Raw genomic sequence first — 17,156 nt, forward strand, 5'->3', positions numbered from 1 at the left:
ATAAGTGAACCTTACTCATCAGAATTGGCTCAAAGAAGAGGGGGAGAGATAGAAGGGAGGGCAGATTAGGGGAAAGGGTATTCAGAATGCACACTATTTTGGGGTGGGGGGAGGGACAATATGGGGAGAAAATTTGGAACTTGATCTTGTGGAAATGAATGTTGAAAACTAAAAATAAATTAATTAATTAAAAAAAAAAAGAATTGGCTCAAAGAGGGAATAGGATAGACAGGGAATGGGGTATAGAAATCTATCTTACCCTACAGCAAAGTAGAAGGGGAGGAGGATAAGAGAAGGGGAAGGGGTGATAGAAGGGAGAACAGATTGGGGCAAGGGTAGTCAGAAGCAAAACACTTTTGAAGAGGGATTGGGTGAAAGGTGAGAGAATAGAATAAACAGGGGTATGGGGAATAGGATGGAGGGAAATATAGGTAGCAGTAGTAACCGTGCAAAAAAATTTCTGAAGCAAGTTTCTCTGATAAAGGCCTCATTTCTCTAACATATAGAGAACTGTGTCAAATTTATAAAAATAAGAGTCATTCCCCAATTGATAAATGATCAAAAGAGAGAATCAGTTTTCAGATGAAGTAGTTAAAGCTATCTATAGGTATATGAAAAAATATTCTAACTCACTATTGATTGAAGAAATGCAAATTAAAACAATTCTGAGGTATTGTCTCATACCTATTAGTTTGACTAATAGGAAAGAAAAGGTAAATGACAAATGTTGGAGGAGATGTGGGAAAAAAGGGACATTAATGTACTGTTGTCAGAGTTGTGAACTGATTCAACAACCATTCTGTAGAGCAATTTGGAGCTATGCCCAAAGGGCTATAAAACCGTGTATGCCCTTTGACCTAGCAATACCACTACTGTATCCCAAAAGAGATAAAAAGCAAAAAGGAAAAGGACCTATATGTACAAAAATATTTATAGCAGCTCTTTTCTGGGGGCAAAGAATTAGAAATTGAGGGGATGCCCATCAATTGGGGAATGGCTGAACAAGTTGTGGTATGTAATTATGATGGAATACTATTGTACTCTAAGAAATGATGACAGGATGCTTTCAGAAAAACCTGGAAAGATTGCATGGGTTGATGCAAAGTGAAATGTACTGGGTACAAAGTAACAGCAATATTGTAAGATGATCAGCCATGAATAACTTAGCTATTCTCACAGTACAACAAGCCAAGACAACTCTGAAGGACTTAGGATGAAAAATACTATCCATCCCCAGAGAAAGAACTAATGGTGTCTGAATACAGATTGAAGCATAGTTTTGTTTTTTTTTAACTTTCTTTATTTTTCTTGAGATTTTTTTTTGTCTGTTTTCTTTCACAATGTGAGTATTATGGATATGTTTTGCATGACTACACATATATAACCTATATGGAATTACTTGCTTTCTCAATGGGGGTGAAGTGGAAAGAGAGGGAGGAGAGAATTTGGAACTCAAAGTTTTAAAAACAAATGTTAAAAATTGTTTTGACATGTAACTGGGGAAAAATTAAATACTAAATAAATACCCCAAAAATGAGAATTTTAAAAAAAAAGGGGACTCTAGCCAAGCATTGGCTATCTATCTGTCATAGCCAAGGCAGATTTCCATATCCTAGACCTTGGGAGATTGGACTGAAGTATGGGAATGGGTTTTGTTGTAAGTCTGTGTCATGTCCTTCAGTCTGCTGGTGCAGCCTTACTAATGATAGCAGGGGTCATGGAAGAGGGGATGCTGAATGGGCTCAGGTTTAGTGAGCGTTAATGGGTATGGGGTTCATTTTTAAAACCTTTTTTTTGAGTTCTGGGCGTTCTTGACAAGTGGAGACAGCTGAAATTGCTTTATCTTTGTTACATCATTCCTCTTTTGGAGAGATTGGAGAGGTTGTGGGGATCAGAGAAAATTCTACTCTTCCATCTTATTGCTCACATGAGCCATTCTTGATAAATTTGAAAAAGATTTAAGAGGGAAAAAAGCCAGAAAAGCATGAATTAAAAAGGCACAATGTGGTACTTGAAATAACTTTTTAACTTACATATTCTAAAGAATATTTTCTTGAATATTTTTTAATTTTAAAACTTTTAATGCACAATTACTTTTTTATTCTTTTATTTTCAGTTCCAAATTCTCTTCCTACCTCTACTCCTTTCCCCACCCAATAAGAAGGCAAGGAAAAAAATTCAATTACAAATATATATAATCATGCAAAACAGAGTTCTGCATTAGCCATGTTCCAAAAAGGAAGAAAAAAAAAAGAAAGAAAAGATAAATGTTTTAGTCTGTAACTCTGAATCCATCAGCTCGCGCTCTCTCTCTGGAGGAAGATATCATATTTCATCATGAATCCTTTGTAATTATGGTTGGTCATTATTTTAATTTGAGTAAGTCTTTCAAAATTTATATTTAAAAATATTTCTGTTAGTCTGTAGTTTGTTTTCTTGGTTCTTAACTTTGCATCAGTTCGTACAGGTTTTCCTAAAATCATCTCCTTCATCATTTCTTCCAGTACAATAGAATTCTATAACATTTATATATAATGACTTTTTTAGCCATTCCCCAATTGATGAGCATCCTCTCAGTTTTCAATTCTTTGCTATCATAAAAACAGCTGCTATGAATATTTTTGTGCATATGGTCCTTTTCCTTTTATCTCTTTGGGATACGATCCTCAGCTTTGATAAGAAAATTTTATTTGTTATAGTTTTATATTTATAAACTTATAAATATATACATATTTACATAGTATGTTATATATTATATATTTTGCATTTTTAAATTATTTTTTCTGATTAAAGGGGAAAATGGCATTATAAAGATTGTAAGACAATATACAGAACCAAACTGATGTTCATTTGTGCCCTTTCTGTCTTTGATAGTTATGTTACACATTGTATTATTATGAAAATGCTTAAATCTTTTTAGTAAATCAAGACCCAGAATTGATATGAACAGCAGAATTTGTTAATCATATTGTTTTATGTGCCATATGTGATATATTTGTATTGAGGTTTTCACTCCTCTTGTACAGGGTTCATTGAATCCATATCTTTGGAATTCTTGTCCCACACTATTAGTTAAGTAGCCTTAGCTCCTTAAGTAGTTAAATAAGTAGTTAACTAACTACTTAAGTAGTTAAGTAACAAGGAACAAGGGTTATCTGTTTTTTTTTACAGCATTTGATCAAATTCCCAAAAGAGCTGATGTTTTAGAATAATCTGAATGACTTCAGGACCTTGTTAACATTTACATAATTATACCAAAAAATTCTCCCATAGGATATTTTACTGTGAACCATAGTTGCCGTAATATTGTTTGAAGAATTTGGGATCTTTTCCAGCTATATTCTTATTAATCCTCCTACTATCTTGGATCATAATATATCATAACATCTGTGGCAACTTGTGTGTGTGTGTGTGTTTGTGTAAGAAAGAGGGAGAATGTTTAGGAATAACTTTCTTAAGCCACTGAGGGAAAGAAGACAAATTGACTCCCAGCCAAGTGTTTTGTCCAGCATACCAGGGTGGCATTGTTTTCTCTTAAGTTTGATATCCTCCTAAGGATTTCCACTTATTACAGTTTTGTAAGTGTATTTATACACTGAAAAAAATCAAACAAGGAAAATTCAATTAAATGTATTTTGTTTTGGTGATAGAGGTTTGTCTTCATATTACTTTATTTTCATTAGGGTACATGAACTTTTGAAAGTGACCTCTTTCCCCATTTTATCTATTCCATAAAGTAAATACAATTTTAACAAAGTTCTGACTTGAAATGTTTAGTTCTAATGCATTTAAATATACATATATTTAATAAATAAATTTGTTATATTATTAATATAAATATATATTATATAAACACATTTATATATATAAATGTAAATTATCTGACTTATATAAGTCATTTGGTAAAAGGAATATTAGAGTGGAGCGTAAGGCCAGCTTCTACTTTTCCAATAATTGTATGACCTAAAGCAAATTTCTTGGCCTTTCTCTGCCTTAATTTCCTCAGCTATGAAATGAATCTAGCAACACCTTTCATTTACAATAATGCTATGAAGATCAAATGAGATAACAGATATGGAGGCATGTTGTGAAATCCAAAGTGCTATATACACACAACATATTATGAACCTCTTAAATCCTTAGTTTCTGAAATGAAGAAAATACTTACATGCACTACATCTCTCACAGGGTTGTGGTGAAGGAAGCACTTTGCAAACCTTAAATCACTATATAAATGTGTCATTATAGCAGAGTCTCTTTAATTCTGCCTGTACTAATTTGTATTTGTGATTATTCACCCTGGGCTGAGGTAAAATTTCATTTTGTACTATGAAGAAATGGTTTTAATACTGCAAATAAGATTATCAGAGCCTGTTTAACTTTTAAAAAATTATTTTTAAAGACTTAAAATGAAAAGTTTTCAGGTGAGTATATATTATTAATTATAAAGGAGTCTTTTCTGCTCTTTAAAATAGGAACTGAAAAAAATTTTAAATATATTCTGCTGTTCTTAGTTTACTACAGGTCTTTATCCACTATAGTTCACATTAACCAGGTTTAATAGTAATTAGTAAAACTATAATTATATTTGAAATGTCTAGTCATTACTCAGAATACATTCAGTGCTATCTCTTAGACCAGTGGTATCAAACTCAAAAAGAAATGGGGGTCACTAATCTGTTCATAAGGATCCCTGTGGGCTGCATATTGACTCAATTTTAAAATAATATTAGCTATGTTTTATTGCATTTTTATTTTGTTATATATATCTGAGTTACATTTTAATCTGGTTTGGGCCTCATTTGGGAGTGTTTGACACCTCTTTCTTAGACCTTGGTTATCTTTATATTTTTTGAGCAATGGAATTAAGATATTTTTCTTGTAAATGTCTACAGGCGTCAGCTACAAACTCAGGCCCAGCTCGTGTTAGAAGAAAATAAAATTTTGATGCAGCAGCTTGAGATTCAGCAAGCCAAAGCCAAAGAGAACAACCAACAGCACAATCAAGAAGGTGAAAGGTTTTTCTAGTGTTTTCTTGGAGTAATTGTGACCTTGCCACATTTCTGTGAGTTGTACATGATCCCTATTGTACCTTCTCTGGACTTTGAGATTCCCATGACTGCACTTGAAAGGTACTACTACTAAAGGAGAGTCTTGATTCTTTTTGTAACCATGGAACTTTCTCACTTATCTCTTTGAGTTGCAAATGATAAGAATGAATGATAAAGTAAGAATGTTGCTGAAGAGCCTGATTCTGCTGGTTCCTAACTGAAGTAGGTTCAAGGCTATGTAATAGGTTCTTGACCAGGGGAGAAATGCACCTAATTAGAGTAGGAAGAGTATATTTGCCTGCCTCTAATCTTTTTCCCTCCTCCTCCCAAAAAACCATCTTTCACACAGCTTTCAAAGTAATCTTCCCAAATCATGTCTAATTATATTACTCCCTTAAAAATCTTCAGTGATTCCCTATTGCCTTTTTATAAAATATAAATTCTTTATCTTGGTATTTAAGGCACATATCCTACATGCACTCAACATTCCAGCTAAATTGACCTATTAGCTTGTCTTTGAACTTGGCTTTACATTTCCATTTCCAGGCTGTCACTTATATCAGAAATGTACTTTGTCCCTATTTTCATTTCTTGGAATTCTTATGGAGTTCTGCTAATGGACCACCTTCTACACTAAACCTTTCCTCATCTCCCCAGTTATTGTTGGTTTCTCCCTCCTCAACTGGCCTTGTTATACCTTTAAATCTCTGCATGTCGTGATCCCCTGTAAAATGTGAGCTTCTTGAGATCAGGGACTATTTCATTTTTTGTCTTTCTATTCCTAGCACCTAGCACAGTACCTTGCATGTATTTCCCATTTAATAAATGATAGCTGAATTAAATTTAATAAGGGCAAGAAGAGTAAAATTACCTGGAGACTATAGATCTAATTAAGGACAACCTGGAACTTGAAGGAGACTTGAAAATAGAGAGAAAACTTACCACATACATCTGCTAAGGCCAGATATCAGAGAGGAGCAGATGTGACATAGACTAGTGGTAGAAAATCCACTAGTAAATCATAGGAGACAGTGCCTAAGAAAAGAGGCAGTAATAAAGTAATGGCCTTAAATCTCTTTTCATAGATAACAGAGAATGAATTAACTAGAAATCTTATAACAAACTAGTCATCTTAACACTAGGAGATAAATTTGAACTTATAGGCATCTCTGAGACTTAGGATTTAACTCAGTCAGCAAGTATTCTACTTATTTGCCAGACACACTAGGGATATAATGACAGAATGAATTAGTCCCTGCCCTTAAGGAACATGCATTATAACAGAGGAAACAGAGTGAGTGTGTGTGTGAGAGAGAGAGAGAGAGTGTGTGTGTGTGTGTGTGTACAAAACATAAAAAGTATATACAAGGTAACCTTTTGAGCAGAGTTTGAAGGAGATCAGGAATCCCGAGAGGCAGACGTGAGGAGCAAGGGCTTCTCAGGCAAAGGCACAGAGACAGGGTGTGGAGTGTCATGTGTGAGGAACAGTAAGGAACCCAGTCTGTATGGATTGTAGAGTGTATGAAGGGGATTAATGTAGGTCTGGACAGGTAGGATGGGGCTGAGTTGTGAAGAGCTTTACATTTCACACACTTTATTTGATCCTAGAGGTAATAGTGAAACCACTGGAGTTTATTAACTAGGGAGGTGACTGTGCTTTAGGAAAGTCACTTTGGTGGCTATGGGAAGAATGGAAAGAGACTTGAGGCAGAGAGAGCAGCACTCCAGCTATGTCAGTAATTTAGACTAGAGTTGATAAGCACCTGAATATGTGTGGAGAGAAAAGGCAGTGTGTACAAGAGATGTGGAAGTGGAAGTGACAAGATTTGGCAACTGTATATACGGGATGAGGGAGAGTGAAGAGCTGAGAACGGCACCCAAGTTTTTGAACAAGGGTAACTGCGTACTGGATTTGGAATTCAAGGATCTGGGTTCAAATTCCAGCCCCAACACTTAATAGTGTTATGATCTTGAGCAAGTCACTCAAATTCTCTTTTCCTTTAATTACTTTATTTATAAAATGGAGAGTTTAGATTAGATATCTAAAGTCCTTTCCAGTTTTAAATCTTTGTGTCTGTAATGATAGGGGATATCTTCATTTAGCTATCTGCTGTGGCTCTTCTCCTAAAAGGTATTACACCTGAGAGATTATTGACTAGCTTTGAGAATAATGTCATTCTTCAGGAGGTGATGATGAAAGGAACTATTCCTAACTTGATTATACCAAATTAGGAGGAAATTATAAATGGTCAGAACTCTGGGAGGAATTGGCTACATTATCATAGTCTTTATGGTAGATGTGGAGAGGAAAGTTGAGCATAATTTGGTACATACACTAAATTTTGAAAGAGTAGATTTGAAGGGAATGTTGGATTAATAGGATTCATGTGCACCCAAGAACAAAATTCTGAAGGAACAAACAAATGATTCCCATGGGGAAGAAATAGAATTAGGGTTATGGAGTATTGTCTAAAGGAATCAGCATGGATGGACAATTTTTCATCATTCAACTCAGATTTTTTTATAGTATTTTATTTTTTCAATTACATGTAAAGACAAATTTTAAAATTCATTGAAAAAATATTTTAGTTCCAAATTTTCTCCCTCTCTCCTTCCCCTCCCCTTTCCCTAAGATGGTAAACAATTTGATATAAGTTATGTGCAATCATGTAAAACTTATGTCCGTATTAGTCATGTTGTGAAAGAAGAAACACACCAAAAGAAAAAAAACACAAAAAATAAAGTGAGAACATGCTTTGATCTACATTCAGACACCATTGGTTATTTCTCATAGTCATTTCACCATGAGTTCTTTGGAATTGTCTTGGATCATTGTATTTCTGAGAATAGCTAAGTCATTCATTGTTGATTCAACTTTTTAAAATTTTTAAAAGTGATTCTCCCCACTAGGTTCTTTGAAGGCAGAACTCTTTCATTTTGTCTTTGTATGACTAGTACCTGTCACAGTGCCTTGTAGTAGTTGCTTAATAAATGCTTATTGAAAGATATATATTATATGGAAGATGGAAGCAAAGACTGACAATTGAAAATGTATAAAAACATGTAGTAGGGTCAGTAAGAATATAAAAATACTATGTCTAGAATGAACTGAAGATTATAATAAATACTGAGGACAGTAAAAAGTTTTTTGTGCTGGGCTGGGTAACGTCAAAGAAAGACCAGGTTCAGGATGGATGGCATAATTATAATGAAGAGAAAGCAGAACTGTTCAACTTGCATTTTGCTTTTTTTTGCTCTCCTTCAAACTGAGTAGCAGGTAAGCATTTATTAAGCACCCACTGTGTGCCAAGCACTATGCTAGGTGCTGAGATACAAAGACACCGCCCCCCCCCCCAAAAAACCACCACAACAACAAAACCAGTCCCTGCCCTCAAGAAGCTTACATTTTTGTGGAGAGGTAGGGGACAACATGTACGTAGAAAATTAAATACAAAAGTAATTATACAAAGTAATTTCCACGGGGTGGTGGCTATATGTCTAATATGAAGGACAGTTTATGAACAGTAGGAGTTCCAGAGGTACAGTGGAAGGGTAGGGTAGAATGGGACTGAGATTAGGGAGGGATGAGCCTGGCATTCATACATGCATGCATGCATACATACAAACATACATATCTGTGCTTGTTTATGTTAATTTTACATCTTCCTTTAGTTTTTTTTGGAATGTCTGTTCTTTGAAGATGTGTGCTGTGTCTTGTTACTTGACTTGTAACATATCCAGTGTATAGTGGGTATTTATTTATTAACTGTTCACAGAATGTAGATACAACAGTTTTGAAGAGTATACTCATTCATTATAAATTTGCACATTTTCAAAGACTGTTATGTGTAAATGTGCAAAAAAGCAACTTCATGTGAGACTGCTCAAGTCAGTGTTACTAGCTGATCTAAAATCCAAGGTCTAATTCTGTTGTATTAAATCTAACACATTAAATTTTATCCATTTTTTCTCTTTTTTAAAGTTTCCAAACTGATTAAACAGCAAATGCTTCTGGAAAGTAAAGTAAAGAGCCAAGAAAAGGCACTAGCTGAGAAGAAGGAGCAGGTGGACATTTTACGCTCTAAATGTCAAAACCTGAAAATACAATTGGATAGCCAAATAGAGATAAAAGTCCATGACATAATTGTGAATGAACTCAAAAGGTAGGGCTCTTTACATATTCTAAAATAAGTTTTTCTTGATGTCATTTTTTTTCACATTACCATAGTTTCCCCCAGTATGCTTGATCCTCCTCTCTCCTTGATAGAGATCATCCCATGTAACAGATAATTTATAAAGCAAAAGAGGGAGAAAAAAATCAGCATTAACAGATCAATATAAATGTCTGAAAATGTTTTGGGCCTCCCACCTCTGCAAAAGGGCAGCTAGGTGGTACAGTGGATAGAGAGACATACCAGAAGTCAGAAAGATTCATCTTCATGAGTTCAAATCAGACCTTAGACACTTACTGGCTGTGTGACCCTGGGCAAGTCACTTAAACCTGTTTTTCTCAGTTCCCTCATCTGTAAAATGAGCTGGAGAAGAAAATGATAAACCACTCCAGTATCTTTGCAAAGAAAACCCCTAATGAGGTCATAAACAGACAGGATTGAAAAAAGACTGAACACCTCTGCAAATTGAGGTGATAGAGCCGTCTTCTTACATTTCTTGTTTTGAGCTGTGCGTAATCTTTGTAATTTTGCAACATTAACTTTTTAAAAAATTTTTTCTTATATTGATGTCATCATTGTGTACGTTGTTTTCTTGATTCTCTTTACTTCATTCTGTATCAGCTCATGTGGATCTTTCCATGCTTCTCTGTATTTATCATAGTTATCATTTCTCCTAGCACATAATGTTCCATTAATTCATATACTATAATTTGTTTAGCCATTCCTCAGTCAGAAGACATCTACTTTGTTTCCAATTCTTTGCTCTCACAAAAAGTGTTGCTATACATATTTTGGTATAAATGGGGACTTTCTTCTTAACAATGGGCCTCTTTGGGGTATAAGCCTAGTAGAAGAATCTCTAGGTCAAAGAGTATGGGCATTTCAGGCATCTTTAAGTATTTTTTAACATTTCCTTAAGTATTCCTGCCTTTACTCTGGCAATTGGTAATAAAGAGCATAAAAGAAGAGTTTTAAATCCAGACATTGTATTGTTTTCTAACTCAAATTAACCATATCTATAAGAATGAAAAATACTGCAGTACCTCAATAATCTGTGATCTCATCAATTCAGACACCTCCAACAGTATAGATTGTAACTCATCTGTGCCTTCTTATCTGTGTGACTCTTGTCCAGTGTCTAGCACACATTCCAGGGACTTTCCTCTAGATCTCCTGACATTGCATCAATACCAGTGGCTGTCAGTTGCTTAGCCTTCAATTTCATTACATCAATGGCCCACCTACATTTCTGGTCACATATTTCTTTGATAATATCTGCTATGCTACTTATATTTAATTTTTCATTGTTAATATGTTGCAGGCTACTTATGACCCTCATGTATCTCTTTATTCTGTTTAGGGGACCAGCAGCTGTAATGCTTAGGACTTTGTTGTTCCATGTTTTGCAGCCACATAGTGTCACTAGAAGAATACTGGTTTTAAAAACAGACACATCCTGTCATAAAAGTACAGATATACAGATAACTCCATATCTATACATTTACCCTGCCCTTTGACCTTATCATGACCTCCAGTTCCTCTACCCTTCAGCTCTCTCCCAGGCTATCCCCTATGCACTAGCTACACTCTCCTCCCTTTTCCATCTTGGCCCCTTGGTGAACTCCGCCCATGTCTCTTGATTCCCTTGCTCCCTTAATCTATTGAAGATCTTGCCCCGCCAAGCTTCAACCTTCAGGTACTCCCACTATCCACCTCTATCCTTCCTACTCACATGCTGATGAATGAAGGTGGAAAAAAAATCACAAAACTGTGCTGACTGGGGTCACTATATTCATAAAACCTCAACGGGGCTCTCACTTTGGCAAGGCAATCCTTTTATATCTCCTCAACTGATTCAGTATCCCACGCACCACAACAGTTTTTTCAAACCTTTCCTTATTTCCTCAAACTTCTCATGGTTTCTCTTCTCTCTACCCTCTCAGCTAAGAATGTTTTCTCAAATTTCATTGAAAAAAATTGTGGACATTGACCAAGAGCTCCCTCTTTTTCCCCTCCTCCCCATCTCACATTTCTCTGATGCTTATTGATACTATCTTCTGTTTCACCACTGTCTCAATGAATATGTGACCTTTCTTGCCAAGCAAACCCCTCTATGATCCCATTCCATTCTGTCTTCTCTAGCAAATTACCTCCTCTATCATCCCCGTCTTCTCAATTCAATCTCTTCTGTCTTTTGGCCGCTTCCCTACTGCCTATAAGCATATCCATGTTTCCCTCATCCTCAAAAATTCCTCACTTGACCTGTCTATCCCTGCTAGCTATCATCCCATATTTCTCCTCCTTTTTCTTTAATAAACTCATGGAGAAGACCATCTACAAATCAGTTCCTCTACTTCCTTTCCTCTTACTGTGCTCTAGCTTCTAACCTCAACATTTAGCCAAAACTTCTCTTTCCAAAGTTACTAATGATCTCTTAATTGCCAGATTTAATGACCTTTTCACAATCCTCATCCTCCTTGTTCTATCTGCAGCCTTAGACACTGTTGATCACCCTCTTCTCTCTTGGTTTTCATGATAACTGCTTTTTCCTAGTTTTCCTTTACCTGTCTGATTACTCCTCAATCTCCTTCACATCCAGGTCTTGCCCACCAGCAGTGGATATATCCCAAGACTCTGTCCTGGTCTTTCTTCTCTTCTTTCTCTGTCCTTGTTTCACTTGGTGATCTCATCAGATCCCATGGAATCATTTATCATCTCTATGAAGATGATTCTCAGGGATTTTAGTCAGTCAGAAAAACATTTATTAAGTGTCTGCTGTGTGCCAAGTACTGTGCTAAGCACTGGAGATACAAATAGAGACAACAGACAGTCTGGGAGACAACAAACAATACATTTGCACAAATAAGCTATATTTAGGAAGAATAGAAAATAATTAAAAGAGGGGAGGTGCTAGAGTTAGTAGATAGGAAATGCTTGTTAGTAGTTGGGAAATCCCACAGAAAATGAGATTTTAGTAGGAAACAAGTGTCGTTGAATGGAAGAGTACATGGTAGAGTGTAAGGTGTAAGAAGACTGGAACAGTGTGTGAGTGTGTGTGGGGGTAGGTTCTGAAGGGCTTTGAACACCAAACAAGATTTTATATTTGATCCTGTTGGTGATAGGGAGCCATTAAAGTTTAATGAGTAGGGGGTGTGACATGATCAGACTTTCACTTTAATAAAATCACTTTGATGTCTGAATGGAGGATGTATTGGAGTACAGGAGGATCCAGCAGGAGACTATTTCAGGCATGGTATGTTGAGGGCTGGCCTGCACCATGATGGTAACAGTAACAGAAGAGAGAAGGGGGCATATTCGAGAGGTGTTGCAAAGGTGAAATTGACTAGCTTTGGCAACAAATTGGATATGAGTGATATCCAGCATGAGACTGAGAGATAGTGAGGGGCTGAAGATGACTCCTAGGTTGTAAGCCTGAGGGAATGGCAAGATGATGTTGCCTTCTACAGTAATAGAAAAATTAGGACAGAGGGAGGGTTTAGGGCAAAAAAAAATGAGTTGAGCTTTGGAAATGTTGAGTTTAAGATGTCTCATGGATATCTAGTTCAAGATGTCAGAAAGGCAGTTGGAATGCAAGATGGGAGGTTAGCAGAGAGGTTAGCTGAATAGATAGATTTGAGAATTATCAGCATTCAGATGCTAATTAAATCTATGGGGGTTGATGAGATTACCAAGTGAAGTAGTATGGAGAGAGAAGAGAAAAGGGTCCAGTGTAGAACCTGTGAGCCACGTATAATTAGATGGCATGACCTGGGTGAGGATCCAGCAAAGGAGAGAGAGAAAGAAAGAGTGGTCAAATAGGTAGAAGGAGAACCAAGAGAGAGTGGTTTCCCAAAAACCTAGAGAAAAGAGAGTGTTAAGGAAGAGAGGTCAATTTAACAGTGTCAAAGGTGGTAGAGAGGTCAAGAAGAATGGAGATTGGGGTTGAGATTCTTAAAATCTAGCCATGGCTCAGATTCCTAAAATCTAGCCACTGCTCGGATTCTTAAAATCTAGCCACTGCTTACCCATGTTCAGACTCCTTAAGAGTCTGCCCGATATGATGGATGTTCTAATAAACCTTGTCTTTGACTGAAAAAAAAAAAAAGAATGGAATTTGCCAACTAAGAGATCATTGATAACTCTGGAGAGAGCAATTTCAGTGGACTGAAAAGGTTGGAAACTGGATCTTGAAGGGTAAAGAAGAGAGAGGAGAGAATATAGAGGCACAAATCATAGATGACTTTTTCAAAGAGTTTAGTCACAAAATGCAGAAGAGATATAGGGCAATAGTTAGTGGGAATAGAAGGATCAAGTGAGGATTTTTTGACAATAGGAAAGACATGGGCATGTTTGTAGGCAGGAGGGAGCATCTAGTATGCAATAAGAGATTGAAGATGAATGATAGAGTGAGGATGATGAGTCAGTCTGCTGGGGGAGACAGGATGGAATGGGATTGATTGTGCAGGTGAAGGGATGAGTGTTGTTATGCAGTAGGTTAACTCTTTGTGTGAGACAGGCAAAGTTGGAGATAGTGGCAAAAGGCCTTGGAGTGACAGGAGATGACAAAAAGGGAAGAAGAAGGAAATCACAGTGAATGGCCTCAATTTTTTCTGTAAAATATGAGCCATGGTTCTCAGCTGAAAGGGTGAGAAGAGGAGGAACTCTGAGAGGTTTGGGAAAGGATGAAAACATTTGGAAGAGCCACTGTGGAGAATTAGATAGCGAGTTGATAAAGGAGGTGTAGGGTTGCCTAGCACCACTGAGGCCCCAGGTGAGGTTACATAACAAATTTGTAGTGGCTTCAGAATGGTTCCATGATTTTCTTTCCCTACATTTAGCAGCATGTGTATAGGAGTAAAGGACAGATGGTGGGAAACATCCAAAGGTGGCTTGGCAGGGTGCTATCAGTGATATGATAAGAGGGCCAGGACTCAAGAGAAGAGGACCATATAGTGTTGAACTGGCTCATCAAGGGGTCAAGATGGGGTAAAGAGGAGAGAGAGGCTCGTACAGGGGAGATGTCCCGAGAGAGAAGTGAAGGGTTGAAGTTTCGGAAGTTATGGTGTGGATGAAGACCAGAGTTTAGTAAGGGAAGGCAGAGGGAGAGATGAAAGTCAATGGATTATGATCAGATAAGGAAATTTCAGGGTAATTGAATATGGAGGTGTTGCATTTGTAGATGATGACACGATCAGGCATATGGCCATCTTTTTGTGCGGGTGAGGAAGAGTGGAGCAGTAACTCATGAGAAGTGAGTCAGTTGAGGACAAAAGCTGCTAGGTTTGATTAGGCATCAAATATGAATAGCATAGACCTCAAAGGAGGTAAGGTTATTGAGTGATGGAGGTAACGGAAACCCTGGAAGTGGCAGTAGGGAGCAAAAAATATTCCAACTTCCCCACCTTGCCAGTCAGCCAAGGGGAATGAGTGAAGGTTCAACCAGTTAGAACTGGAAGGAGTGGCCAGGAAAGCTAGGGGAGGAGAGGAACCAGGTTTTAGTGATAGGTAGGGGTGGAAGGGGGGAGGGGAAGGAAAGATTATTTGTCTAGCCCTATCCTCTCTCCTGACCTCCAGTCTCACATGTCCAGCTGTTCATAGGACATCTCAGACTGGATGTCTCAGATATCTTCAATTCAACATGTCCAAAACTGAACTCATTGTCTTCCATCCCCCTCAAAAGAAAATAGAAACCCAACAACAACCCTCCCCTCTTCCAAACATCCTTATTACTGTTGAGAATTTGCTGTCATCCTCAGTTCCTCACTTTTACCACCGCTATCCCCATCCATTCTATTGCAGAGTTCTAACATTTCCTACTTGAATCACATCTCTTAGATGTTTTACCTCCTTTCTCCTTACATTGCCACCACCCTAGTAAAGGCCCTCATTACCTCACTTCTAGATTACTCTGAGAGTCTTTTGGATGATCTCCCTCAGGTCTCTCCCCATTCCAGTCCATCTTCCACTTACCTGCCAAGTTGACCTTCCTAAAGTGCAGTTCTCACCTTCTCACTTCCCATTCAGTCAAGCAGAGAAGATCTCTAATATTTGATCCTATTAAATCCTGTTTGCCTTTTAAAGCCGTTCATAACCTGGCACTTTCTAGTCTTTTGCCTTACTCCCCTATGTGTACTCTTCCAACCAGTGACACTGGTCTCCTTGCTGTTCCTTGAACAAGACACCTGGACTCCAGGTATTTTCCACTTTCTGCCTTCCATGCGTGGAAATTCTCTTGCTCCTCATCTATGACTCCTGGTGTCTCTGATTTTCTTCAAATTCCGGCTAAAATCCTACATTCTACAAGAAGCTGTTACTGATCCCCATTAATACTAGTGCCTTTCCCCTGTTGATTATCTTGTTTGTTCTGTATGTATTTGTTTGCATATAGCTGTTTTCATGTTGTTTCCCCTTCTCCTTGAGAATAGGAACATTTTATGACTTTTTTTTATCTCCAGTACTTAGATGAATACCTGATACATAGCATATGCTTAATTAATGCCTAATAAATGCTTGTTGACTGAGGCCACCCTCCCTGGCATTTCTGTGAAAGGTATAGGAAGCACAGAAGTCAGAGTTAGAACCCAAGTGGCTGCAAGTCTGGCACTTGCTCTCTAGTTAGATTGGAAGTCAACCAAATATAGTGTTCTGGAAGGTTCTCTTTTATACAGTCAATTGTGATGCCTCTTGACTTAGTAGTTAGATTTACTTTTTGTTTTGATAAAAGCCTCTTAATTTTTACATGTAAATGTATTTGTTATAAGCAAAATATGATGTTACTATCTATATAGTTGCTAAATGCATATTTGCTTGAAGCCTCTACTAAAGCTTTTTAGGTCTTGTTTACAGCAAATTTTATTATAATAGAAATATATTTAATATCAGTTTTTCATGTTAACTTATAATAATTTTAAATCAGTATTATACTTTGACTCTCAAGAAAAATGTCAAACTTCTCCATCTTTGGCCCTAAAAGTGGGGCAGATAATATAATGAAACACATTTCCTAGCCCACTTCTCCTATCCCATCTTCCCAGACCTCAGCAGTGTACCTGTCTTCCACAGTGACCAAGGCCTACTTCAGTCCTCCTCCGTGAGAGTGACCCTCTCACAGAGGGCTTGCAGAGTTCTCATGCCAGGGACTGGAGGATTATATTGGTGATCGATTATCTCACAATGATCTTGTCTTAACAGTAGTATGTTGAATATAACTTCTTGCTTTTTTTCTCCCAGCCAGCTGCAGAAGGAAAAAGAGAAATGGAGTGCAGAGACTGACAGCTTGATAGGAAAGATGACAGAACTGCAAGCACAAACCAAGAGCCTGCTTTTAAATAAAAGTAAATTGGAAGCTGAAAACAAAGTCCTGGGAGCTGAATTGGAAAAGGCACAGAAATTAAATAGGTTTATCAATTTTCTTTTTTAACTTGTTTTTCCGCCACACTAAATAAAATATCCAAAAATATGCCTGAACTCCATGTTGGAGATTTATAGCCTTTGTCTTTTCCTTTTTATCTTCTAGTACCCCTATCTTTGTTTTGTTAATAAGTGCTATGTAAAGAGAGAATGCTAATTAGAATAATTCTCATATCACAATAACAGTACAGTAAAGGCTGGTTTATCTGATAAAGCACCCAGAAATCAGCATTTCTCAGTGTCAACAGTTCAATAACAATTGATACTGATGATGACCTTGATTTATATATAAGGCCCCTAGGTACCATCTGAGTCATGATATAGTATTAACCAAAAGTTATTTGGTAAACTAGAGTACTTTATTCTCTAATGGTGCTAGAAAACAGAGACTTTAGTATATATCAAACAAATTGCCTATGGAAACTGAAGAAGAAAAGACACATCTCATGAGGTTTTTGTGTAGGTAATTTTTACTTCATGTTCTCCAATATTTCATTTATGGAATGAATATAATTCATATATT

General features: G+C 37.0%; 1 protein-coding gene across 3 annotated transcripts in view; it reads left to right on the top strand.

Annotated features, from left to right (window-relative positions):
• The window catches only part of LOC114046897 (centrosomal protein of 89 kDa-like), a 160,838-nt gene that overhangs the window by 80,931 nt on the left and 62,751 nt on the right, over nt 1–17,156 (top strand). For all 3 annotated transcript variants that reach the window (XM_027867510.1, XM_027867511.1, XM_027867512.1), the window contains exons 13-15: nt 4,896–5,011; nt 9,034–9,214; nt 16,454–16,621. In XM_027867510.1, coding sequence (XP_027723311.1) covers nt 4,896–5,011; nt 9,034–9,214; nt 16,454–16,621 — 465 coding nt within the window. The remainder of the gene's footprint in view (nt 1–4,895; nt 5,012–9,033; nt 9,215–16,453; nt 16,622–17,156) is intronic.

The sequence above is a fragment of the Vombatus ursinus genome, unplaced genomic scaffold (genome assembly GCF_900497805.2).
Source record: "Vombatus ursinus unplaced genomic scaffold, bare-nosed wombat genome assembly UNPS02014786.1, whole genome shotgun sequence".
Lineage (NCBI taxonomy): Eukaryota > Metazoa > Chordata > Mammalia > Diprotodontia > Vombatidae > Vombatus > Vombatus ursinus.